This window comes from Acomys russatus, chromosome 25 (assembly GCF_903995435.1).
Source record: "Acomys russatus chromosome 25, mAcoRus1.1, whole genome shotgun sequence".
NCBI lineage: Eukaryota > Metazoa > Chordata > Mammalia > Rodentia > Muridae > Acomys > Acomys russatus.
The window spans coordinates 19,166,699-19,192,684 of record NC_067161.1 but is presented as its reverse complement, the minus strand read 5'-3'; the positions used below and the strand labels follow the sequence as shown (position 1 = coordinate 19,192,684).

The 25,986-nt window shown below is 39.5% G+C and overlaps 1 protein-coding gene across 9 annotated transcripts in view; it reads left to right on the top strand.

Moving 5' to 3' along the window:
- Tenm2 (teneurin transmembrane protein 2) overlaps positions 1-25,986 on the top strand; it is a 1,156,123-nt gene that overhangs the window by 471,254 nt on the left and 658,883 nt on the right. The window contains exon 1 of one of the 9 annotated variants that reach the window (XM_051167372.1): positions 7,538-7,689. The exons of 7 other annotated variants lie outside the window; for them this stretch is intronic. In XM_051167372.1, coding sequence (XP_051023329.1) covers positions 7,644-7,689 — 46 coding nt within the window. In that variant the 5' untranslated portion in view covers positions 7,538-7,643. Of the gene's footprint in view, positions 1-7,537; positions 7,690-25,986 lie in introns of those variants that run through there. One more of the 9 variants, XM_051167376.1, reaches the window with a different exon arrangement.

The following is a 25,986-nucleotide window of genomic DNA, read 5'->3' as shown; positions in this document are numbered from 1 at the left end:
TGCAGCACACTGGTTACGGTAAAAAGAAAACCCATAGCAGTGAACGCGCTTTTCTGATGAATACGTTCAAGGCTGTGATCATTGTGCGGCTTCTGGTTGGATGCTTTCAAATGTTCCATATTGAAAAACATCAGTAGCAAGAACCAAACAGTCCACCAAAGCCTGGGCTCAACTCAATGGAGAGGAACAAAAATTCTTGCTTAGAGAGGTTCACTGAGGCCAGATCTATTTGTCCACCATAGGAAGCAGAGATTTGAACTTCTCTCCTGATTGGCTTTTCCATTTTTGCTTTATGATTAGGAGGCTGCTACTTTGGTTTTCACTTAAGGCTTTGCTCAAATCACCATGCAATGGAAAATAGGCAAGACAGACTTCTGATCCATAGACAAAAGACAAGATGCCAGAACACGGTAATTATTGTCCACAATTTTATAAGCAAAATAATTGCTTTTAATTGGCTGAATAAGATATGACATAATTACAATATTCAATAAACTAATTTAAGAAAACTATTTATAACATAAACCCTTAATTATGTTATGTACTCATTCCTGTTTTGCAAGTGGATATGAAAATGGACATGAATTATATCTTTAGAAAGATACATTAAGGACATTTTTGAAACTCAAAGGTTATGTTCTATTTTTGTTTTGTTTTGGAGAGCGTTTGTTGGTTTCCTTTTGAAAAGCAGTCATTTATAGACAGTTCCACTAGCATGAGTCTCTAGTGAGTACCAACAGAAGCACTATGTGGGTGAAAACTCTCCCTAAGAAAGCTCTTTTTGTCCGAAGAGAAAGGCTTGTTAGGATGAGACATGTTCTGCCACGTTCTCTTCCTGTCACAGTCATTCTAAGGAAAAGCAAACCTCCCTTAAGAGATGACTGTATAATTGGGCCAGAAATGACCCATAGAAGAGGCCTATTGGAATCCGAAAACACCTCACTAAAGACTCTAAAGACTAGTTGCTGATGGGTCAGCATGCGCTGACTGACTTCCAACCAATGGATCAATGATGAGGTGGAGGCATGCTCTTCCAGAGGCCAAGTTACTAATGCTTCCTCCACAGAGTCTTAATTTGATAGGATGGGGTAACTATGACATTTTCTTAAACAGGGCCTGACTCAAAGCATGTGCTCAAAAATGTACACACTAGAGCGAACGAGATTATTCAGCTACCTGACATAATTACCTGATGGCTGAAGCTTGATCCTACAGGGTGGAAGAAGAGAACCCACTCCTGCAAGTTATATGTTGCCCTCTGACCCACACGTGTGCGCGCATGCGCGCGCGCACACACACACACACTCATACAGAGATAAATAACATGATAATATATTGAAATAAATATTAATAAGTGGACTAGGTTACCCTTAGGGTGAGACAGACAACTAGAAGAAATGCTATGTAGTCTTGCTCCTTTTCCCACTGTATTTTAGCAAAATCTTAAAGGCCAGGGGACTGTATGATAAGTTTCTTTCCATAATTTCTGAAGGATGGAATTGCATACCTATCAAGATGGTCTGTATAAAACCCAAATCAAAGTGTTTTTTATAAGCATATCCTAAGTGCCCAGTAGTACTCAAACATATAGCAATATATATTATACAGAAAATAAACACAATGCTTCCAGCCTTCAGGAAACTTGAAATCAATGCATGGAAAATAAGATATGAATCCAGTAAAAGTGACCTAGAATTATTAGAAGAAAAATGACTCACCAATACTGTGGCATGTTCAATGGCAAGGTAATATTAATTGTAAAATCATATGTAATAAAATGTTCCAGGCAATGGGTGCTTTGAAATTTGAGAACAGAGCATTTACCACGAGGTAACATAGTCTAAAAAGAATTCTTTGAGGCTAAGAGAATTTTATATTGAACAAAAAGTAACATGTAGCTCACAAAACAAATCCTGTGTGAAAGGACAAAGTGTAGAAAGACAAACCTGGGGGGAAAGTACATTCACCGTTCATTCATTCATTCAACAAACCTATGGGTACCTAGCACTCACTCTGTGCCTCATATGAACACAGAAGAAAGAGGCAGGTGAAAGAATCCTTATTTCCTGAAACATATGCAAACATTTATACCAATGATTATTACATGTGGGGAGCATAAAGTATCTCTTGTATATATGCAAATACACTAGAAACTAGGCTTGTGTGTGTGTATCTGTGTGTGTGTTTCTTAAAGTATTCATTCAACCTTGTTTAAAATTCAACAATGTTACTCAGTACTGTGTACATTGGAAAATATCGGTTGCCTGAATTTTTCCACAACGACCCGAGTTGTTTTAGAATTACGTAGACTTATGCAGGGAGAGGATAAATGGTAAGGTAATTATTGCTTTTATTTAACAAGAAGAATTAAAGGTTACCAAATGCTGTGAGTGTTTGAGTGGTTACTCTTGACTTTCTATGTAACCTTAAAAGGATGATTTTTCAGCTATTAACCTTCCCCTTCCCATGCATGGAATAGTTGCCTGAGGGGTCCATTTTCAGCACAGTATAAATACCATGTATGAGGAGCCAGGTTCAGGAACATTACTTCCTGCAGATTCTCTGAAGAGGATCCCACTCACTTCTGTTGGCTCATTCATATGTAATGTTTGTCTTTTATATTATTTTGTATAATTATGATGGTGTTCATGAATGATGGCTCATGATGAAGCCATTTCCTCACAAAATAGTGTCCCTGAATTTAAATGTGGTTGGAAACTTTAATCCCCACAAGCGCAGATGATCAAGCAGACAACAAACACCAAGTAAGCAAGCTACTTTGTTTAAAGATTTATGGAAGGCACTAAAGATGCGGAGATGCTTCAAACATGAATATGGCTCTCTTTTTATTTGGAATATAATTAGAAACATTGCCCACAACCTGAACTCTCAGATCATGAGAAGCTAATGTGGTACAGGGTAAGGTCTGTGTGAGGGGCATGGATTTGTAAAAACCTAGAAGGCGGATAGACAAGGGTGTGGCTTTGCTGTGTGCTGTTTGTGTGACATCTGGTGGGTCACTTGCTAGCCCTCAGTTCCATTTCTGTAATATGGTTCTAATAACAGCCACCCAGGGAGTCATGGTAAGGGTTAGAAATTGGAGGCGATGAGTCTCTTTGACGGAGAGGGCACTTGTATGATTGCTAACTGCTCTTTATTGTGTGGGTTCTAGATCTAAACTGAGATGTACGTGTTCTTCAGCATTTACTAGATGGCAAAGTTCTCACTATATTTTATAGACAAGGCAAGTAAGGTGTAGAGAGCGGAGTATTTAACCAATGTTCCACAATTAGGAAGCAAATTCCAGGGTCAGGATTTGCACCTAGGGCAAAGTCCAAAGCCAAGCTCCTAATTATGATGTACGCCACCTTTCCTGGGGCCCTCAGATAGCTACTGTGATTAAAGCAATTTCGCTGCTGTAAACCAGGAAGGTCAAGGGCATCTTTTTGGAGGACTTGTAACTTGTTCTGGTCTTAGATCAAGAGATTGCAGTTAAATATGCTGCGGTGAACGGGGGGCGGGGAGGGGCACGCTGGCATTCTAAGCAGAAGTGAGGCTGTGTGTGCAGCAGTGGAGGGCTTGCAGATGCCCTGGGCTGGGGGTGGGGGGTGAGGTATTCTGTGGCCGTACTAGAGAAACACAGGGATAGTCAGTATCAAACCACAGAGGTGACTCAATGGGCAGCAGAGAAATCTGCACTTTATTCTCTGGGGGAATCGTGAACCTTTGATGAATTTTTTTTTTTTTTAAAGCTGATACGTACGATAATGAAATAAAACAGACTTTCAATTGGCCAATCAATAACTATTGGGAACAGATGCCATTCAAAGTGGCATTTTAAGAAGGTTATTCTGGCTTGTGAGGAATGAATTGGAGAAGAAAGAAAACCTCTTCAAATGGTTGTTTTCAATAAGCTGTGTCGTGACAGGGGGAGAGGTGTCTCTACTAACAGGACGCTAATAGGAAAGTGCTGGTTTGCCAGAGATTAGCTGTTTTATATGTTAGTGCCGATTCAAGGTCACACCTAGAATAATGTCACTTTCCTTCGCTGGGATCTGAAGTGCCTTCTTCAGAAGGGAAGGAGACGGTGTTACAGCCTGACATAGGAGTTGGCAGGGCCTTGCAATGTCCTCGGGATGGATCCTGCATATCTGTATCCGGAAAGGCTGCAGACACACACACACACACACACACACACACACACACACACACACACACACACATATTGCTGGGACAGGGCAGAAATCAGGATGGGTCTGGGGTCTGGAAATGAAGTCACAAGATGTTTTTTAAAAGTGCAGGAGTGGCACTTGGTGGGTACTGGAAATTGAATGATTGCAGACAAAAGACAGAGGAGCAGCAGAATTGTCTCCGAGGTCTTTATATTTTACACTGATGGGGACATGTGGAGAGAAAGCTTGCTTTGAGGGCAGACTCACTACACTGGTCTGGTTGTAGAACTTGTTGGGTTTTAAGCATGTTACTCAAGTGGAAAGACCCAGAGGGCAGTGTCGATAACTAGATCATGTAAGGAAGGTCAGGGTGGAAAAAAGTCTTCACGCGCCATCCATTTTGAGGCGATTAAATATTATGTTTTCCATTAAAAAAATGTTAAAGGAGTGCAGAGGATTTCCTAACAAGACGAAAGTTGCATGTTAAAATCTGTGCTGTGCACTAAGAACAAACTCCACCCACAGCACATATATTCTTTATTCCTAGCGACAGACCAGGAGGCACATAGACACAGATCCATTTTAAGACAAGGCAGTATCCACAGAGAAGGAAATGATTTGGTCAAGGTCACACAGCAAGAAGGTAGCTGGGGCTGGGATTCGATCCCAGGCAGGCAGGCAGCCTAGGAACCAAAACTGCGACCGGAAATACCAGAATAGACACTACAGCCTAAGTAGGTAAGTGCAAAGCTTCTCCTTCAGAGAAGGCAGCCACAGAAAGTCGCGCTCCAGTTGGAAATATTAACCTTTGGTGGCCTCCCCCCCTCACCCAAGAGACCTTGAATAAAAATCGTATCTAGCAAGCTATAAATGATATGTACCAACCTCCTCACTGCATAAGTGATGAAAATGAGGGACATCACTGATAGCCATTTTTAGCTTTAAAAAAAAAAAATCTTTTTGTCTTGCCTTGACTTGATTTCTTTTTATCTTTGATTGACTGTCAATTGCATGCCCTGTTCAATAAGCCCCAGTCTCCCCCTTGTCCCTGCTTCTATGATGCTGAAATGGATGCATCTTGTAGCTGAGTCTTTATTTCTATTGTCAGAAAATTCTTCAGTCCACTTATTCCCTTGTATAAAGTTAATTTTAACTATAGACCCTGTATCAATAATGTCACTTTGAAACTTCTGCTTTCAATATGCTCCGGGGGGGGGGGGGGCGAGAATAATATCTGTGGAGAGTTTGGAATTCAGCCCTTTCGGAAAGCAGGGCCTTATGGCTTCCCCTCCAATCTACATCTGAGCACTCCGTCCTCTGGCCAGCTCCCTTCTCATCAGCCCCTGTGTGTTCTCTGCTCTCTGTGCTGCCTTAATGATCAGTAGAGCTTCATCTGAGTACATTTGAGATGGGGGTACTTCTTTATTTGGGTCCAAGCAAAGCACATATCCTCTCTTGGCAGAGCATGAAAAGAATTATGCTCTGGCTTTAACAAGATTAAGCAAGCCCACTTTGGATACAACATTGTGACTGGGGCAGGCAAGAGGGTTTTATCCTTCTTGGACCAATTCTCTCATTCTATATCTGGCTCACACGGGAATTCCAAACTGCAAGATGCTGAGGGTCCACGGGCAAATTCTTAGAATATAACGTGGTAGAAATACAAAGATGGAGTGTTGGGGTTATCTTGTTATTGTTGTTTAGTTGGTGGGTTTTGTGTGTGTGTGTGTGTGTGTGTGTGTGTGTGTGTGTGTGTGTGTGTGTTTCTGAAATGGCAAGTGTTCTAAGTCGGGTGTGTAGAATTTACCTTCTAATATTAAAGAAACATGATTTTGAGGAGATGGTCCGTCCAAAGGTTGGGGCGTCCCCTCTTCTTGCTAGCTCACTCCTGCCTGCGCTAGCTCAGGTTACCATGGAAAAACAGGCAGTCATTTCACCAATAACTAACTTCTACCAAATACTTGACCTTGGAATCAGCAATTTACATCCTTATAAAAGAGGTCACTGAGGGAATTTAACTGTGTAATCCTGGCCCCCATGTGGCAGGAGAGTATGGAAAGGGAACAAAGCTTGTGAGACAGCACTGGGAGCGATTTGAATGGGCAAATTATTTCTTTGCCACTTTGTTTTAAAAATGGAACCTCCTTTTAAAATAGTCCAAGAAGGCAGGATGATACAGTCTAAGTCCGTGGCCATAGTGACTCAAAAACTCTGCCCCAGGACTCCAGAGAGCCATCAGATACCATGTTTGGAGGAAAGCCAGGGAGAATTTAGGTGTGCGCGTTCCTAATAGCTTCTTTCCCAACACCTTTCCTTCAAACATCATGTCTTCCCTTTTATTGTGCCTTTATTTCTAAAAACCAAGGGAGAAAAAAAAAAATCACCTTTTAAACTTGAGCCAAGAAACACTGTTTTTGCAAGTGCTAATATTTTGGGGATGGACTCTTTTTTTTTTTTTTAAGACAATTATCAAGACGAAGCATTTGTTTCTTCTTTTGTTTACCCGTGGCAGTTTGTCAGCAGTTATGGTAAGTAGACTTCCATCTGCCAGTAAAACTACATTGCAAATTGCCGTAGAAATTAGCAGCTTTCATTTTTGCCTACATAAATAAATATGCGAAATAAATTGCACACAAATGCATCCCTTAAAAAAAATCACAGGTACACTGCACAGTTAAATGCCAATCAGACAAAACCAGAGACACAGTGCGATTATCTCAGTTTTCAAACCTGGAAGATACACGGATGTGTTTCTAAATGAGAGAGGCCGCGGATCATGCTCGCTGAGATAAAAACAGAAGCTGCCAGACACCGCACTGTGGCTTTATTCTCAGAGTCCCCTGCCTGAAACCCGCTCTATCTTTTCTCCGTGTGTGAGTGCTCTCTCTCTCTCTCTCTCTCTCTCTCTCTCTCTCTCTCTCTCTCTCTCTCTCTCTCTCTCTCTCTCTCTCTCTCTCTCCTGTCTCTCCCTCTCCTCTCCCTCCCTCTCCCTCCATCTCTCCCTCTCCTCGCTGTCTTCCCTTGCTCATTGTTCTCTCTCCCCCTGGCTTTGATGCACATACGTTGTCACATTCCATCGACTCCTCTCTTCTCTGTTCTTACACTCTAGCCTAGCGGTGCTTTCGCCAGGCAGCAAGCAGCAGCGTCTCCTGCGAGTTTTAGTCATGTGTGCAGCTCAGCTTGATCGAGCGTTCCTTTTCTGCCTTTTCACTCTTACAAAAGATTAAAAGGTGGCGTCACATTGCTCCCCTGTTCCTTCCTGCAGGAGGGACTTAAAAGGGACAACAAAAAACTAATCACTCTCAATAAGTATTTTTTCTTGCTGGCAATAAATAAATAAATAATAAAGAAAGGAAAGAAAAAAAAAGAAAAATAAATAGAAAGGAAAGAAAGGCAGAGAAGAGGGAAAGGCGAGGGGGTGGACTTAGCGTTGTAATTTGAGCCCGTGGTGAGGATTGGAGCAAGCTAGCGATGCTGCACACTGCTAACAAGGGAAGGAAGCCTTCAGCTGAGGCAGGTAAGAGCGCCGATCGGAGGGTTTGACCGAGTGGCTTAGTTAAATTTCTGTTTTCACCCGTTTTGTAATTGAGAAAGGCATCTGCAGCAGAAGCCGATTTTTCAGTCGGCTTCCTTTTGTTTAACATAGAAAGTACCTGTATTAATTTTGATGAATTAGAGCATGCAGCAAATTCAATTGAAAATAGATTTGTATAGTAAATGCATTTATACGGAATGATTTTTTTTTCCTTCCCTTTATTTAAGGGGAGAGATGAGAAAGATGATTTTGATCAGTATAGCACTTTGCATTACGTTAAATTCTAAACAGCTAAGGAAAAGGGGGGGGGGGGATAATTCAATTGATACTGTTTTTGAACTCCAGGACTTAAGCCCTGGGAGACAGATGGCATTTGGAATTTTTCTTCTACCTGAACTTCTGATGCTTTATAATAATTTCTTACCGGAGGTATTGGCAAAAAGCAGAGTTTATTTAAGTCTGGCTGTTTGGGTGTGTTGCTTTGGCTCTTGTGGGTGAGGCGCGTCTTGAATCTCCCGAACCTGCGGCAGGTTGAGGGTTCCTAAATGGAGACTAAGTGTTGTCCCAAATGAAATATGAAGTTAAAACATGAGATGAGGGCCTTAGAAATGCACCTAGTAAAATAATTAGGAGAACTGAGTTATGACAGTTTGGATGGGGGAGTTAACTCTGGAAATACTGTTGGTTTGTAAAGCTTTTTGGATTTGAAGTCCCTTAATGACAGAGAGGGCTGTTTATGAGACTCAAGCCAGAACTTTGATTTAGGACCCAAAATCTAGGATCCCTGTCGTCTACTACCAGAGGAAGCGTTTAGGAAGGCATCCCTTTTGTGCGCGATGAATGGGAACTCTGGATTTTATTTGATGGCATTTCTCCTTTAAAAAGCTTTGGGATGAAGCTTTTAAAAAAAGCTTTATATCTGTTTTTACATTGAACAAACAGAATATAGCACTGTATTTGAATCTCTCAGCACAGGGGTTTTGTGGCTGCAGGTGTTGGTTTAAAGTTTGGGCTATTTGCTGTTAATCTCACTCTTTGTGGATTTGGTCTCCATTGCCGCTGCTGTTAAAAATAAAAATAAAAATAATACTATGGCTGGCATGAATGAACTGATATTTGAGAATGGAAAATTAAAAATACAAATAGGCCAACTTTTGAAATGAAGTGTGACTGGCATCTGACTCTTACCCAGGTTTTTGACAAAAGCGTTACCTGACATATGTAAGTTCATTTTTAAATTACCTTGGTGGGCATAAGGGAAGGACCTTAGAAGTGTATTGTTTGGTTAAGAGAATGCTTCTCGGGAATGGAATATGGAAAGGTGATGTCAATGCCTGTAGGCTTGGCCCTAGAAAGAACTGCTCTCCTATGGCATCGTGGAATCAAGCAAGCTCACGAAGAAGGTATTTCATGCTTTTGTGTCGTGATAGGATGTTTTCTCGCTTACTTTCCAAACTGGACTGGTTGTTTAACGCCTTGATCTGGCGTGTTTTGTGTTGCCAGATCCAGCTAATGGCATCTTGTAGGCGCAGCTTGTGCAGTTGCAGCTTATGAGGACATGCTGGGTACCGGGTATTGGGGAACAAATGGGCAGTGCCTCTGGTCAGATGACAACATCAGGAATTTAGCTCTGGTAAGAGTTTCCTGGGAAGGTCCTGGTACAGGTGCAGGCAAACTGAAACTGTGTTCTTATGGATTGAATTGCAGAGCGAGGGCATGAACCAAGAAAGAGGAGACTGCTGTGGGGTGCTGTATAGATGTGTTGGTGGGAACTGGCAAATTTAAAAAATAGCCTCATGTGTAGTTTTTTTTTTTTTTTTTTCCTTCTTCTTCAACTTGAAAAACTGTACAGAATCATAAAGTAGCTTTTCTCGGATTCCACCATCCCTGTACTGCTTTCTGGAATGAACTCTTTCCTCCGTACATCTAAATATTGACTTTTGGTTTTGTTTTTGTTTTTTTGCTCTGACTATGAGGATTATGTCTTAAATATGTGGTAAGGGTTGAAAAGGCATGTCAGGCACTCTGTTACCTTTATCACATGTACTTTCTACTTTTGTGTATGAAAATGTCTTTTTCAAGGTGAGGAGGCAGTACTGAATTTTGAATTGTACCTTGCCTGTTTACCACCACTTCAGCCTCTCTATCTCTCCTAAAGAAGAAAACGGAGGGAGGGTGTAGGCAGAGAGTTGCACTGTGGCTGGACAGCAGTTCAGCTGGACTCTTTAGGTAGATAGCAATCAATGGTTTCCCTCCTCAAACTATCTGATTCATATAAATAGCATTTTTCTGGCTTTTCCAGTAGATGTTGCTGGAGAGCAAAGAAAAGATTATTCCTCCCCCCACCCCAGGAAAGAGCAGAAAAACAGTAGACTTATAAAAGGCAAAGAAACAGAGCTCTTCTCTCCAAACTAATTTGCTAATTAATGAATGATATTGAATCATTACTTTTTACGATGTTCTGTAGAAAGCTATTCAAACTTGATTTGGATTTGTAAACTATGATATTGTCCTCCTTGGGCCCTATATACAATGTCTGTTTGCTGTTTTCCCGTTTAAAAAAAGAAATCAAGTTAACTGCACATTGCTATTCAGACCATTCCGTCCCTGAATGCAAAAACCCTTTAACATGCAAATATGATGTCAGAAGAAGAACTGAAATAGAAGAGTAATGATCAAACGCATTATAAAAATATGCACCAGTTGCCAACAAGTAATGAAATATTAAGAAATTAAAAGCATGCAACCTCTAAAGTAATAGAATTTCATTGCTCTGAGACTGTTTTCCCACTGAATATTAAGTTCTTAATAGATGTACCAGTGAAAAATAAAAATTAAAAAAAAAAAAACAATCAAAAACCTACATGGTTTGTCACTGAAGTTCTTTCATTATATGATGTTGAAAAATTAGCCCAATAGGATTTTCCTCAGAATGGGAAATGTAATTAACATTGGATATTAAGTGCCAGACTGACAAAGCAAAAGCCACAGGCTTGATGGGGGAAATAGAAATGCTAAAGCAAATAGAAGTGCTAGGAGCTGAGGGGACCCACACTGGAACTGCTCTGCTGGTAATCATTCTGATAAAATGACAAAGACATCCCAGAGGAGCCCAGGATTCTAGTACCAGACACGAACTGATGCAATTTCAAGCAACCAATGACCTCTGTCTATGGGAATATTTATTTTCAGACATGATCAGTTAACCACTTTCAATGGAGAAGGGATGTGTATTATTTTTGTCATATGAGGGGGATGTTGGGCATCACAAAACCACTTGCACACAGAACCAAAGTCTGACCCATGTTGGATAGCTTTTGGATTTTGTTACCTTAGACAGACTTGGCTCTGTGCTGGTAGATTTTCCTGTTGCATTGAAGTACTTCTTTGTCAGTTTTCATTCCTGAGGTGTGAAATGCTCCATAGGATGTTTTAATATAACACGCCCCATTCATTTCTTTTTTTTTCCTGGAAGAAAAGAGTTTATATATAGAAGGCATGAGTGTCAGCTACATCTATTTTGCAATTAGCACTAGAAGTCCACTGGGGTAAGGGCATTCCAGCTTTCTTCCTCTTTGCTTTATGTACATATTTTGTTCGGCATGTGGTAGTTGGCTTGTTTTGTTTCTTTCTTTAAAAAGTAAAGCCTTACATTTGCTGGGTGACTGTATTTTCTGGCTTTGTTTTACTAGTTGTTTGGACCCCTCTCTCTCTCTCTTTTCCCCTATAGCATCTATATGGTACTTCCTATATCCAAAGCACCGTGAATAAAATGTGCCCAATGTTACCTAACAATGAGAAATGCCGGCCTCTCACTGACATTTTTATAGAAATGGAAGCTCTCGTGGGTAGAGAGGCCTGGGGTGAATGCACAAGATATGCCCTCTCCTCTGTCCCTCAGCAGAGAAGGCAAGAAGGGGCTGGTGTGGGCTGGGTGGATATTTTGAATTAGGATAGAAGATGAAAACATAAAATAATCCCAGGCAGCACTATCATGTGGATCATGTGGGAAACAGAGATCTCAAGCAATGAGGGATACTAGTACAGTCGTAGGCTTTGAATGACCAGGTACAATTTGGGCACTCATAGGAAAGATATCTGGAAGTTTAGAGTAGTTGGAACTTGGTATGAGAGGGAGGAAGAAGTGAAATTGTGAATCCACACAGCCAAGTTTTCCTCAAGACTCTCTGAAACACCTGTCAAGATGATCGCTTTTTTCCATTTACGTTGCAGCCTTTTGGAGCTACTAGGCTACTACTGTCTTAACTTACCTTTAAAGGGATGTTGTTGAGAAAAGAGAGGCGAATGCCTGGCCTCAAAGATGGAGGCCAGGGCAGATTGCATTAGCCTAGTCACAGGTAGTAAAGTTGGGCAATAACATCAAGAGGAGTGAACGTGTATGCTGCTGTAATTATTGCAATTTCTTGTGTGTACTGTAGATGTCATGGCCTCATTAAGATAGATTTGGTATACATATGTTTATTTCATACCCTTGTAAGAAAACCTTCACTATTTGTTAAAGAGGAGGCACATAGTTTAGCAGATGTGGTGTTCTGTCTATGCTGCTGCTATTTGGATAGAATCCACCACGTTGGGTTTATCTCCAGTTTCCTGACATTGATTATGATGGATTTGTGTGATCTTTGAGAGTTTTCATCTCTCTGAAAAGGTATATACTTTATTTATTAGAGTTAATTGCCTTCGCAAATTGCCTGTGTTGTCAATGACTTTCTATAAACTATGAATACCTCACCTTGAACTCTTTGATGCCTCATACATTTGACTGACAGCCACAGTGATAGACACTAGTCTGGCTATATAATGTAAATTTATGTGTGAGCCTATAAGACTCTTGTGTTCGGCATACTTCACAATGAGAAGGAGCTAAAACAATCATTAGCACAATTAAATAAGAAGAGTGCAACACTTTTTCTCAGAAGTACTGGTTTCACAAGTAGACAGGGTCGACACTATCACCTCAGAACCAAACTGCAGATGAGTGACTACTGGTGTCCTCTAGCCACTTTAATTTAATTTGTTCCATTGGCTTTCCAAGCTTTTCATCTTCCCTCCATTCTAATACCATCAGAGATGGGGGGCTGCCCATGACATTCACACTTGACATTATCAAACACAAAAGGCATCACTCATACACTTGAGTGCATTACAATGCAAGGGAAAAATATATCCCAAAGCCTTAGAAATTATTGTATCATACCTTCAGTGTAGGTGGGGTTTTCCTTTTCACCTTTTTTCTCCTGGATGTCTTATTTAACTATTTTGCTTCTGTGTATTTGTAAAGGATTCTAAATTACCTAGGAAAAAAAATCAGCAATCAAAACAAAGCCATACCACAACATAAGCAGCCTTGTGTTTACTAAATGTATGTACCTTAATATTAATCCTATTATTATGTTAAGAACTCGTCACATTTTGATGCTTTAAGAAAGCTGGTCTTGTATTTGAGGTAAGATATACTTTCTCTGTTGACTTTCAGTCTGACAGTTTTGGCCAAAGCTTGTACTGCTCACAAGTCTATGATCATTGCATTTTTCTGTTACTACTGAGTGAGTCAGAGATCTATTGCTACCCACTGTAGACCCCCCCCCTTTGTCTCTCTCTCTCTCTCTCTCTCTCTCTCTCTCTCTCTCTCTCTCTCTCTCTCTCTCTCTGTCTTTCTCTGTCTCTCTCTCTCGCTCTGTCTGTCTTTCTCTCTCTCTGTCTCTGTCTCTCTCTTTCTCTCTCTCTTCCCCCCCATGTGTGTATATGTGTGTGTGTGTGTGTGTGTGTGTGTGTGTGTGTGTGTGTGTGTGTTCTCATATGGTGGTAGTGTGGAGAGAAGGCTGCAAGCGCAAGTTGGGGAGAATATTCAAGTATGGATTTATCTCTAGCTCCTTTATGAGACTTCTATTGTTTTGAACCTTCTATTCAAAGGCCACTCCCCCCACCCCCACATACCCGCATGCCCCATGTAAGACAACTCTTGTGATCTGAACAACTAGCATTATCAGATTGTGGTGAATTGCTTCGGCAGTGTTACATCATGCGTCGGGATCCCGTCTGCTGTAGAGCTCTGTAAAACCACCAGCTACACGATACCCTGCAGATTTAATATACTTCTGCAGCCTTGTGCTTGGGAAGGATTTCTGTAATTGGAGACAATCTAGTACGGAGAACTTTTTAAGCCATCGGAGGCCGAAATACAAGTTTTTTGAGAAATGTGACTTTGCTAGCTTGAAACTGAATGGATTACAAATTTCTCTTAACTGGACAGAATCCTAATTGCCTGTACAGTACAGTCCTGATTATCCAGGGTTTGATTTTCCAGTACAGGGATTATTCAGATTCTTCTCTGACTCTGTCTTCTCTCTAACTACCTAACGTGAAACACTTGTCTAATCATTAGTGCCTCTGCTAATGATATGGAAGAGAGAAGTCCAAGCCACCGAATATCATTCAAAGATGGATGTAAAGAAGTCTGCTTTTTGAAATTACCCACTAAAATTGTCTGCTAAATTTCAATGGTGGAGGAAGATCATTTTCTAGCTACAAATGACAGCTTACTTTACATTTTCGTATTTCACTCTGGTCTTTGCCTTTTAAAGGAGCAAAACACTATGATAAAATAAAACAAATCAAACAGTCCTAATAGGATCAGATTTCTGGGAGTGTTGTTTTGACTTATATAATTCCCCTCCCCTCCCAGAGGGATAACTACCCATTTTAATTAACTAGTTGGGAATTGTGGTGTACAGGTCTTTCTAAAAGGCCACATGGATCAAGCAAGGGTACCTTTTGAATGAGAGCAGAATTTTGATTAGCATAGTTTTCTTCTGTTAAATCCAAAAGTAGGTTATGGATGCTGATAGCCCAGTTGTCCTCCGACACTCCTCTGTTTCTATCAGTGGCTAGGTACTAGTCATTTCTCTGGGCATTATTATTATTTTTTTTTTTTTACAAGTTTACTTCCTGAAAATCTTCCCACTTCTGGCAGCCTCTGGGATTCTTGGGCATGAGTTTGGCTGAAATGGTGAAGAGATGGGAACTGGACCTGGACCACCAGAAATGGCCTAGTTGAAGACTAGGTATGGAATTCACTGGCTACCTCACCACATAGCTGCGGAATGGAGCCAGGATTCTCTCTAGTGGATACTATGATGAACTCAGAAATTACTGTGCTCCCACCCCCTTCTTTTGTAGCATGGACGCTTTCCAAATGCTACACTCACCTCTCCCGCTTTATGGTACTGTCTCATTAAAAAAAAAAAAAAAAAAAAAAAAAAAAAAAGCCCAATTTTCTTATGCTGTCTCTCTTAGGACATTCAAGTCTTAACAATTGGTAGTACTTTGAGGCACCTACTCAAAATTCACAAGATCTTTCCAGTTATAAATGTATAATGCTATGTAAGTGATAAAATACACACTATATAATATAATTGACACCACAGGCTAAAGGGCATGAAGTGGTATTGTCTCCTCAGTGCCTTAAAAACACTCTTTTATTACTAGACTAAAATTGAGTGTGTTAGAAAGAAATTAGCTTTAGGTTTTTAAAAAATGTTCATGCATAGCCAGATGTAGTACAATGGCCAAATAGTCTTCAATGTATCTAATAAAGAGAATTTAAATAGTGATATAATATAGAAAGTTGAAAGTTAGAAAATAATTATTACAAAAATCGTTTGTGGGCTGGGAAGGTAGATCAGGACAAAGTAATTGCTGTGAAAATTGAGGACCTGAGTTCAAATCCCAAGAACCCATTTGAAGTTGGGTGTGGTTGGGTATTTCTAGTCCTCTTTCATCACAGAATTCCAGTGTCTTGATTTCAAATAATCCTTTGCAATCTTACTGTGTGTATGTATACATATGTAAGTATAAACAGATTGACAAGTGAAAAAATAAAGAAAGAGAGTTGGGTGTGGTATGAATGTTGGTAATCCCAGTATTCCTATAGTGAGTTGAGTTGTCGAGAGAGCAGAATCCCTGAAGCTCCCGAGCTAGCTATCCTAGCGTGTAGAGCAGCTAAAAACAAAGCGACTATATCTAAAACATGACAGAAGTCAAGAAACAACACTCTAACTCGTAAGTTCTTAACCTGTGGGTCGTGATCCCCATGGGGGGGGGTCATTTGTTAGATATCCTGCCTATCAGACATTTACACATTATAACTGTAGCAAATTTACAGCTATGAAGTATCACCAAAACAATATCATAGTTCCGGGTCACTACAACTTGAAGATTGCAGTATTAGCAAGGTTGAGAACCACTGCTGTAGGTTGTCTTCTGACCTCTATAAGCATGCAAATGCACACAAGTGCTGAAAGTTATCCGCACGACCAGGCACACAAACATATATGTATACACACATTGTACACACATACAAAGAAAAACCAATGGCCAATCTGAGCACAGGGTTCTATATACAATACTTATCAGCATCTACATTTTTATATTTATATATGTGCATACATAGCATACAGAATACATGTATATTTGTATACATCTGTATTTAATTTCAGAGGGATGAAAAGAAGGTGGAAGATATAAATATAGTCCTGGAAAATATTAAGGGATTTTTCCTTTTTGATATTATTAATATTCCATAATTTGTTCTATGTATTCCAAGATGAATGAGATATAACTCTTTGGGGAGGGGTTACTGGGAATTGAACCCTGGAAGTTGTGCTTTCTGAATATGTAGCATAATGCCAAGACCTGGAATTCCTCTTAAGGAGTTTGTGATCTAGGCTGAAATTAAGTTGTTTTATGTTTGATTTCCAGCATGTAATTATAAACATGGAGAGAAAGTCAAGCCACCCAAGCCTCATGAGGTACCTCCACATTTTGTATTCTTCCTGTGTTTAGGAAAGGAGATTAAAAAAAAAAAAAAAAAAGATTACAGCACCTATGATGTGAGGAAGATCTTCCCTATAAAATGATCTATCCCCAACTAAAAATAAATCTGGCTTTAAGGAAAATCCAGGCAGGAGAGTCCAGATTCTCTTTACATCCTCTGTCAATGCAGGTCACAATTCAAAGACCAGGTTGTCTGAGAGTCGCCGTTCTGAGACTGCTTTCCGTCATTCACGCACGTGAACAACACAAGGGTTGTGCTGTGAACATGGCTGCGATTAAAGCGACACTTGTACAAGATGAGCATGCAGAGAGAGGCTAGGGTCCAAAGCTAGTGACTGACGTGTTTCTCCAAAAATGAGATGGATTTGTGTAATCGGGGTCTGTTCACTCCCAGTCTGTGAGGTGTTGGTGAGGGATATGTTGTCTAAGTTCACAGTGACACATCGCATGTGATTTATTACACACACATGTAGTCTCTAGAGGTCAGTAGAATATAAGAAATGGGTGAACATTCATGTTCAGATGAGACCCACAGACTCTGGAAACCATTTTTCAAATGGCAGGATGATGATAGTCGACTAATGACATTAGAAACTGAAGTCATTAATCGGTGTTAACAAAAAAAAAAAAAAAAAAAAAAAAAAAGTCATGTCATTCTTGTTCATGAAATGAATCTAATCTATTTGTTTTAAGCAAATTTCAGATAAATGAACATTTTTACATGGCAAGAACCTTGATAGAAACCCAAGCTCTAATTACTTTATTATGCTTTATTATAACAGGCTGTGATTCACTTGTCTTAACTTTTTAAAACGTCATTAATAGAACAGAAGAGTAAATTGTTTTTAAACATTGATGGCTACACCCTAAACACTGTTTCTACTTGAGCTGCTCTGTCAGTCCCTTGATTTTAGAAACGAATGATTCATAGGCTGGCTGCAGTTTTATCTGTTGTTGTGAACTAAATGCTGAAAAGGGTATTAGAAAATTTTGATTTATTTTTCTCCATGAGGCTAAACATGTTAACAGCCTGGAGTATGGTTGCATTACTCAGCATGCCTATATAGTTTGACTGTAGATAACTAGTGCTCAAAAGACACGGGATTGACAGGATGTAGCCACGATCTCTCTGAGAGTAAAGTTGTCACAACCTCTCACACATCATCCATATACAAGAAGATAGTGCTATGCAGATTCAGGTTTCTTCTGATTTTGAGAATGAGCGATTATCTTGCAATAGGAAGTTATATGCCTTGGCTTAGAACTTAATATGTCTTACAAACATTATTAACACTTTGACTCGGAAACAGTCTATCAATAAGCTATTCCCTTGTTCATTCGTGTTGTGGTAGACTGTATGTCTCCTCTGTGATAAATTCTAAGTCATAGTTTGATAGCATAGATATGTTAAGAGAGAGTGGTCAAAAATGATCAAATAGTGATGCCTCTTGTGGATCATGGAAGAGGCAAGGAAGTTAATATATGCATTCATGGAGTCTTTACTGCTCAAGAAAAAAAAGCCTGATAAATGCTTTGAGTGATTCTGCATAGTGTTTGAGAGCATTCAGGCATACAGTGGCTTCAGTCACCACCCAGGCTGCCCAGAGAGATACTAAGTAAATCTTAAAGGAGCACTTCCAGTGTTTAATCTACTTGCTTTGCTGGCAATTATTACAGTGAGGAGACACACTCTGTATTCTGCCCTTGAAGAGTTTCCACTGATGCCGGACACGAACTGTTTATCGCCTCTAATACCTGCATCTGCCCTCCAGGGTATCCTCATCCTCTATCCCATTTCTAGAAGATCTTCAGGATTTGTTAGATTTCACAAGTGACCAGTTGTACTTATTCCTTTGGTCTTCTCAACAGCCCAGCCTGGCTTCTAGATAGTTCCTCTGAGGTCTCAGCTTAAATGTCACTCCTTCCTACAAGTCCGTCTTGACTAGGTCTCATCTACAGACTTCAATTCTGAACAGTCTAAGAGCACATAACTCTCAGGTTGTACAGGTGCTTGGCTAATTGTCCATCCACCCACATAACTAAGCTCTGGGGCTCAGTGGACACACGAGTGGTGATGACTAGCTATGCACTGTGGCGGCACTGCCCTCTAGCTTTATAATGGCAGAACAATGTTTATTTCATAAAAACTCTTGAACAAATAACTAATCACATAACTTCTATAAAGTAAAGAGGAAGAGCTCATACTAAAAAGACTAGGAAGGACCAGTCCCTATGTTTGTTCTTGATATTAATTTTGGAGTAAGCTCAATGAATCACAGGTCTCGCGCTGTGTTTGCCTCTTCATATCTACCATGAAATAGATTCAGACCCTTATGCTCCAGAACACGCTTGTGCGTAAGGTAGATACATTCCTTATAATTGTCTTCTTCCTCCTCTTCCTCTTCCTTTTTCTCTTCTTCTTCTTCTTAGTCCTCCTCTTCTTCCTCTCCCTCTTCTTTATTCTCATCTTTTGATCATGTAGCTTGTAATAAAACATAAAGTCCTTTCTTTGAGGGGAAAGAGGAGCCTGACGGTGGTGGTCATGTCTTTCCAGCACAGTGTTCCTAGTTAGGAGAACAAACCTTGGAATCCAGAACCCCTGAGCTGAGAATGCCTTGGTCTCTGACTACTGCACCACTTACAGACATGTGGCTACCTCATAAGGAACTCTCCTAGGCACTCAGGGCTTGAGAATGATAATATAGAAGAAATATATTATTGATTTAATTGTACTTGGGTCTGGGGGAACCATGTCACTTGCTGTATCTCTCACCACATCGAATGTCATCTGTCTCCTTTCCAAACTTACCTCTCGAAGGCTTCATTAAGTCCTTTGGTTTCTTCGTGTTTGATAACATGCAGCTATCCCTAGTTGCTTGTAATTTAAAGACTGTCATACATGGAGATGACAGGTCTCTTTTGAATGCCATGGCACCCGGGTTTTCATCCTTCACATGTGATTTCCCAGAGGCCACATTCTTACGTTGTAAATGGCATGTGTAGGCAGCTCAGTACTTGCATGCAGCTGTTTTCCAAGCACCCATCCCACGTTTGCTGTCTCTGATCTTTAAAAAAAAAAAAAACCATTTTGCTTAAAGCCACACCCTTACAGTAGAAAGTCAGTCTCATGATTCTTGCCAATATAGTTCAGAATGAACTTGGAGCTAAGACACTGACAGTTTTGCTCTTTTTTATGATTTTCACTCAGCTACATTTTTTTTTTCAGGGCTAAGGTCTTTGCTGAGAGGCACATAGAATGTGGAGAAAGCATTCACATGTGGTGTCTCCATTTCCTTATTGTTGTCTTAATCACTTTCAGCCTTCACTGTCGCATATCTCACACTTACTCCTGTTTCTTGTTATTGTCTGAAGGTAATGTTATGTAAAGAGTATAAAATGTGACTGTCCCCACCTATTTATATGATTTAAGTTGAGCTGGATGTTATTCATGGAAAGAAACTTGAAAATGCCCAATTAAGAGCAAGGTATGCACATACATTGGAATTATTTATTATGTATGATCAGAGATTGTATTTTAAGTATTATATCAGGGGAGTCAAAGAGTGGAGTCTGCAGGAATTAATAATAAGCCATGTTCTTCATCTATTGGGATTTTTAAAAATCTATTGTCTTTCTGTGTTACAAACCATATAATGTAAAAGTTGATTCAATGACACAATAATTAAATGGTATAAAGAAATTCAAAAGTTTTTAATATGAGAAAGGGAGTGGTCAAGGGGGTTGATAATAATGAGAGAAGCCAGAGAGGGGAGGGGAAAGAGTAATCAAAATGCAGTATACATGTGTGAGATTGTCAAATAGCTCATGAAAACAGCAGAGCAAAATAAAAGAAACCAACAACAAAAAGAAAACAGGAGAGGCCAGTCAGTTTCCTCCTCCTCTACCAGTGCACAGGCTAAGTGATTGAGGTCCTAACTGTAATTTCTCTGTAGATTTTTGACAGACATCTCTCTCCTCCCTCTTTGCTTTCACACAAGGGTGCAGTAAAGAAAGCTCCTTTCTCCTTTTCTCCACCTGTGTCCTGCCAAACCCTCTGACCATATTACCTGCAAGGTCTAAACACCGAGAACACTTTTCTACATTTCTTCTTTAATGAGAGTTGGTTTTTTTTTTTTTTTTTAAGAAAAAGCAATTACAACCGTATGAACAGATATGCACGACTTTTAGAATTACAAGCCTCCTTATAATAAATCACAGTGTTCATTTCTGAACATTCGGGAATGAGTAATAATCGATACCCAGAGCAAAGAAAACATTCTTTCAATTTATTTAAATGATTTTATTTCACAAAAAATATGCACAGCTTTACAAAATAGACCTTTGACTTTTACCAGAGGAGTACTTTGCGATTTTGAAAGCACTTGTGGATTTGTTAATGTTAAACTGGTAATTGTTGATCTCTTGGGGGGTGCAGCAACTTCAGTGTGGGCTTATTACACTGTAAAATATGGATTGCCTTTACCCTAATGGCCTCTGAATCCTATTACCATCCCATTAGAGAGTGTGGGATTTTAGTAATTCTGTTGTTGTTTCCAGTGGGCAGTGAATATAATAGGGAAGGGCAGGGTTAATGCAATTCATCTCTTTGAATACTTGTAGCTCGGCTCCCATATCACTCAGTGTGGTTTCATTAGGGGTTTCTCCCCTTCTTCCCTTTTCTCTTCCTCAGGCCCCATAACATTTCCCTTGGCCTCTGTTAAGCTTGGAGACTGTGCAGGGGCATGTCGATGCTTCCAACACCTCAGAGAACCTTGGATATTAGCTTCTCATAAACCAAAAACAAATAAACAAACAAACAAGGTGGCACATTGGCTTGCTGCGAGGCAGGCTGAGGCTTAGAAGCATTCCGGTGGCTATCACTGCCAAGAGGAGGATTAGAATAGCTCTCCAATCAAGACCATTTATGAGGCCTTTTGAATGGAGAAGCATGAGTTCAGAGGGTCAAATTAGTGCATGCCAGTGTTTTGCATACAGTGTCTCCATGTGTGCAGGCAGACAGCTGGGTCCTGGGTGCCAATCATGTGAGAGAGAAGAAACAGGAAATGTTCAAACTGATGGGGATTAGCTTCCTTTAGAGAGAAATTTATGCATTAATTCCCAACACCTCAGAATTCTCAGCTGATATACATGCCTGATTATAGATCAGTAGTTTTATGCATGGAATTTGTTTTTAGCTAATACAGTCTTTTCAGAATAAATATGAACATCAGATTACTTCTCAGTGTGTCAAAACAAATTAGTTCCCCACAGTGATGCAATGAAAGGTGTAACTATTTTCTCTTTTTATATGTCAGAAAGCATTACCAGGAAAGGGAAATTCCCTCTCCCCAGCACTCCCACCTCCAACCCCTGCACTGGGGATGGACAAAGGTCCTATTTGATGCCTGAGCATGGACCTGGGGCTCCAGCATCCGCCTCGGTTGCCAGTTATGAGAACCACAAGCTGAGACCAAAATGACAACTGCCTTCCAAAAAAAAAAAAAAAAAAAAAAAAAAAAAGGCAGAGAATGGCAGGAGGTGATCTGACCACTTCAATCTGTTGAAAGTGAGTGATATTCCCAGGTCTGTTGTTCACCATCACAGAGAATTAAGTTTCCATGTGTTTCATCATGAATAGGATGAGTGTGCAACATCCCTGCACTATGAAAATGTGGACTGGAAGACACTAGAAGGCTGGTGTCTGGCTGGGTAGAGTCTTATGGTCTCAGTATCACACTTATCCACCTGGTTAGAGTGAATACACTGAGCCTGGATGCTGCTTAGAGATAGGAGAGTTTCTATACTTATGTTGAATTTAACTGTCAAGTTTCCTTTTCATCTGCAGTATTACTTACCATAATTCTAGGCAGACTGTGTGAAAGTATTTTTTTTTCCCATTTCATCAATTTTGTTGTATTGAGTGAAGTTCATTTAAAAGGTATCTATGTAGCTACAGAAACAATTAGTTTTCATACCAATAGATTGATGCAAGTGAGTGTTGTAATTGAATGAGACATTCTTTGGAGCCTTGGCTTTGGACTATATTTTTAATCTGTTTCTGTTCCTATAATCATTTAGGAAGCTCAAACAAAACAAAAAAGGAGGGGGGCGCTGCTGTGAGCACATACTCGTGTAATATGTAATTAAAAAATATATAACATATGCATATGCATAGAAACCTTTGCAGAGAGCTGATGAACTCGACAGTGGGGTCTTGTGAAAACTGCTCTGCGCCTTTGAATGGCAATCAAGAAAAGACTAGTTACTCCATGCATGGAGCGGAGGCTTCTGCTTTTCCCTCACTGCTGCGTCTCGTTGAATACATTGTGCCCTTGTGTTCTTAGAATTTTCTCCTTCAGATCTCCAGGAAACATAACAAAATAGTACTAGTATTTCTCTCCATGAGAGAATGATATGTCTTTGCCCCTGTCGCAAAGGCACAGGTCTGTCATTTGTTGTGTCTATGCAATGTTCCCTTAATGCAGAGTAAAGGGATCGCTTACTGATTGTTGGCTCTCATTGTATCGGTGATGAGATTGGACTCTTTGTAAGGCCAGGTATCTCTGAAAATAGCACCAAGGCTCCAAAAGGAATATGAATTGTATAGAACACATAGGAATGATACATACCACCTTTTATGTAATAATCTAGCCAGTGTTTTGTAGCAAACACACAATAATCCTTTCAGTAGCAGTGGCTATTTGGAAAACTCAAAGAAAATTAAACAAAATAAGAATTCACCTAGATACTTACACAGATTTGGGGAGGGTGATTATTTCTTTGTTTTGTTTCTCTTGTCTTTACCAACATAGACAAATATTTTTAAACTGGTATTTTACTCCTTATATTTATTGATATATTGCATAATTTCCACTTACATAAAAATAATACTCCAAAAATTGGGTTAATGTACTTCCTAACTATATGCCTTTTTAAAATGTGGAAATGGTTTTTAAGCTTAAAAATAGTTTTTTTCATTTCCTTGCAAATTCATAATTACAAAATCGAGTTCTGTTATTTAAAAATAGTATACCAATAAAAGTAGAAACATTTCAATTGGCACTACAAAAAAATAACACTTTGACAGTTGCTGACATTTTGTCATCTTTGCTGACATAAGTAGTAATTGTAGTTATTTTTACAATTTATATTTTAAGCTGTGTGTAATGATGAATACCTGTAACTCCAGCACTCTGGTGGCTGAAAGTCACAAGTTCAAGGTCAGCCTGTGCTATATAATGAATCCAAGGCCATCCTATACTACATAAAGAGATAGGTTCTTTGTGTGTGTGTATGTGTGTGTGTGAGAGAGAAATAACTGTTATGTTTTCCTTGGATGCTTTATCTCAAATTATTCACTTTCTGTTGAAATTTCTTCACAATTATGCTGTGCTAGAAGATCCCAATTTTATTCTTTAGAATTGCTCAACAATTTTAGAACTATGCAAGCTTCTCCTAATCAGATTCACTGCTTGTATCTTATTTCAATAGTTCTCTCCTTTTGTTTTTCACATGCAGATATTTTAAAAACTTTATTATACAACCAGGCAGTGGTGGTGCATGATTTTAATCCTAGCGTTCCAGAGACAGAGGCAGGAGGATCTCTGTGAGTTCAAAGCGAGCCTGGTCTTCAAAGTGAGTTCCAGGACAGCCAGGTTTACACAGAGAAAACTTGTCTTGAAAAAACCAAAAAATAAAAACAAAAAATTTAAAAATTTATGCTATAAGTTCTTGTGCTTTAGATGCCTTAAATGATACTCAGAAGTATCTATTAGATATCCAATTGATATGTCCAATACCTCTTTTAAAGGGATGATATTGTAGTGTCCTTAGCCTTTTGGACACATTCATAAATGTATGTGCATGTGGGTTATAAAAATTTATTCCCTTGAAATAGTTAGACTTCTAGTAGATTTTAAATTACAATCTTTGTTAAGTGATTGATTTAGTAGATTTTGGCAGGCTTCTTTTCCCTGTGATATCTTTTTTTTTTTTTTTTTTTTTTTTTTTTTTTTTTTTTGTAATGCTCTTGCAATGTTTAGCTACCAAGAGTTTGTAGTCATTTATAGTAGCAATATGAAGCTCTTCGAAGTGTCTTGCTTAAAGTTTCCATCCTGATTATTCTGTTATTTTTATGTGTGTGTGTGTAGAAGAGTGGCAAAATGTATCTATCTTTATGATGTGTTTATCATAGATTTTGTGTGTTTTTTACACATAAAACATTTTTTTTTTCATCTTTTGAACATGTGAGTTTGGTGTTTCCACCAGTTTCTATTTGGAATGGCCCAGTCTGTGTTTGTTATCTACAATTTTATTAGCAAAATTCCCACATCTTTCTTCTATTTCCTTCTGCTTCTACCTTCATTTTCCTTAACAGGACTGAGGATCATGCCTGGGGCCTATTATAGTAGCCAACAATCTTCCTCTGTACTATCTCTAGTCTGGCTTCTAACACTTATAAAAATTACTTTATATGCATGTTTCCTCCCTCTACCCCATAGTGTAGTGTGTGTGTCTGTCTGTAAAACCAGAAAAAAATAGTTTCTACCTTTACTGCATGGATCATGTGTGTGTGTGTGTGTCTGTCTGTCTGTCAGAAAAAATCTTAGTTTCTACTTTTCAGACAGTGCACAAGCTGCCCTTGAATTCTCTACAATCACCCCACCTCACCTCCCAAGTAGCTGGCATCATAGCTCTCACCTCTCTATCTTCCAGTTTCTTTCCTTCTAGTGTAATCCAAACACATCTATTTAAAGGTACTCATTACTAATACTATCCGATATGCAACTGTGCGGAGTAAAATAGCAATCTACCATGGGTGGTCCTCACATGTATGGGACTGGCAGTGCATACAGTAACTAAGCTGAAGGGCACTGATGGCTCTGACTTCCGAGTGGCAAACTTTGAAAAGACAAGACCCCCGGCAAACCAAAACAGTATGAAGTCTGGCAAAGGAAGAAAGGGTTTCTCCTTGAAAGCATTTGAGAAACAGTTCAGATATCAGCCTTCTCTTGCTACTTCATAATAACCGTTGTCATAGTAAAAGTCCTCACAAGGTTCATAGTAAAAACTTGCCTGGTATATTTGAACCTACCTTCTTCCAGATTTAATCAGATACATAAACATTTGTTCCATGGTCTCTTTCCTTTCCAGCAAGAGGGATGATTATTTGGTGCTAGGGTGTGTATTTTATTATAGGGCCGATAGATTTATAGTGATATTCAAACTGCCCAGAAATTATTCCAATCAATGAAATTTTTCAGTGAGTCCTTTTTGTTTCTTGTGGATGGATGGCAACCACACTCTGATCCCATGTGACAGTCTTGAAGGCATCTCACTCACAGACCATTTACTTAATGATTGGCACCAGCTGCAATCAGGATAGTATCTCCATGACCTTTGACAAAGAAATTTTGCTTTTGG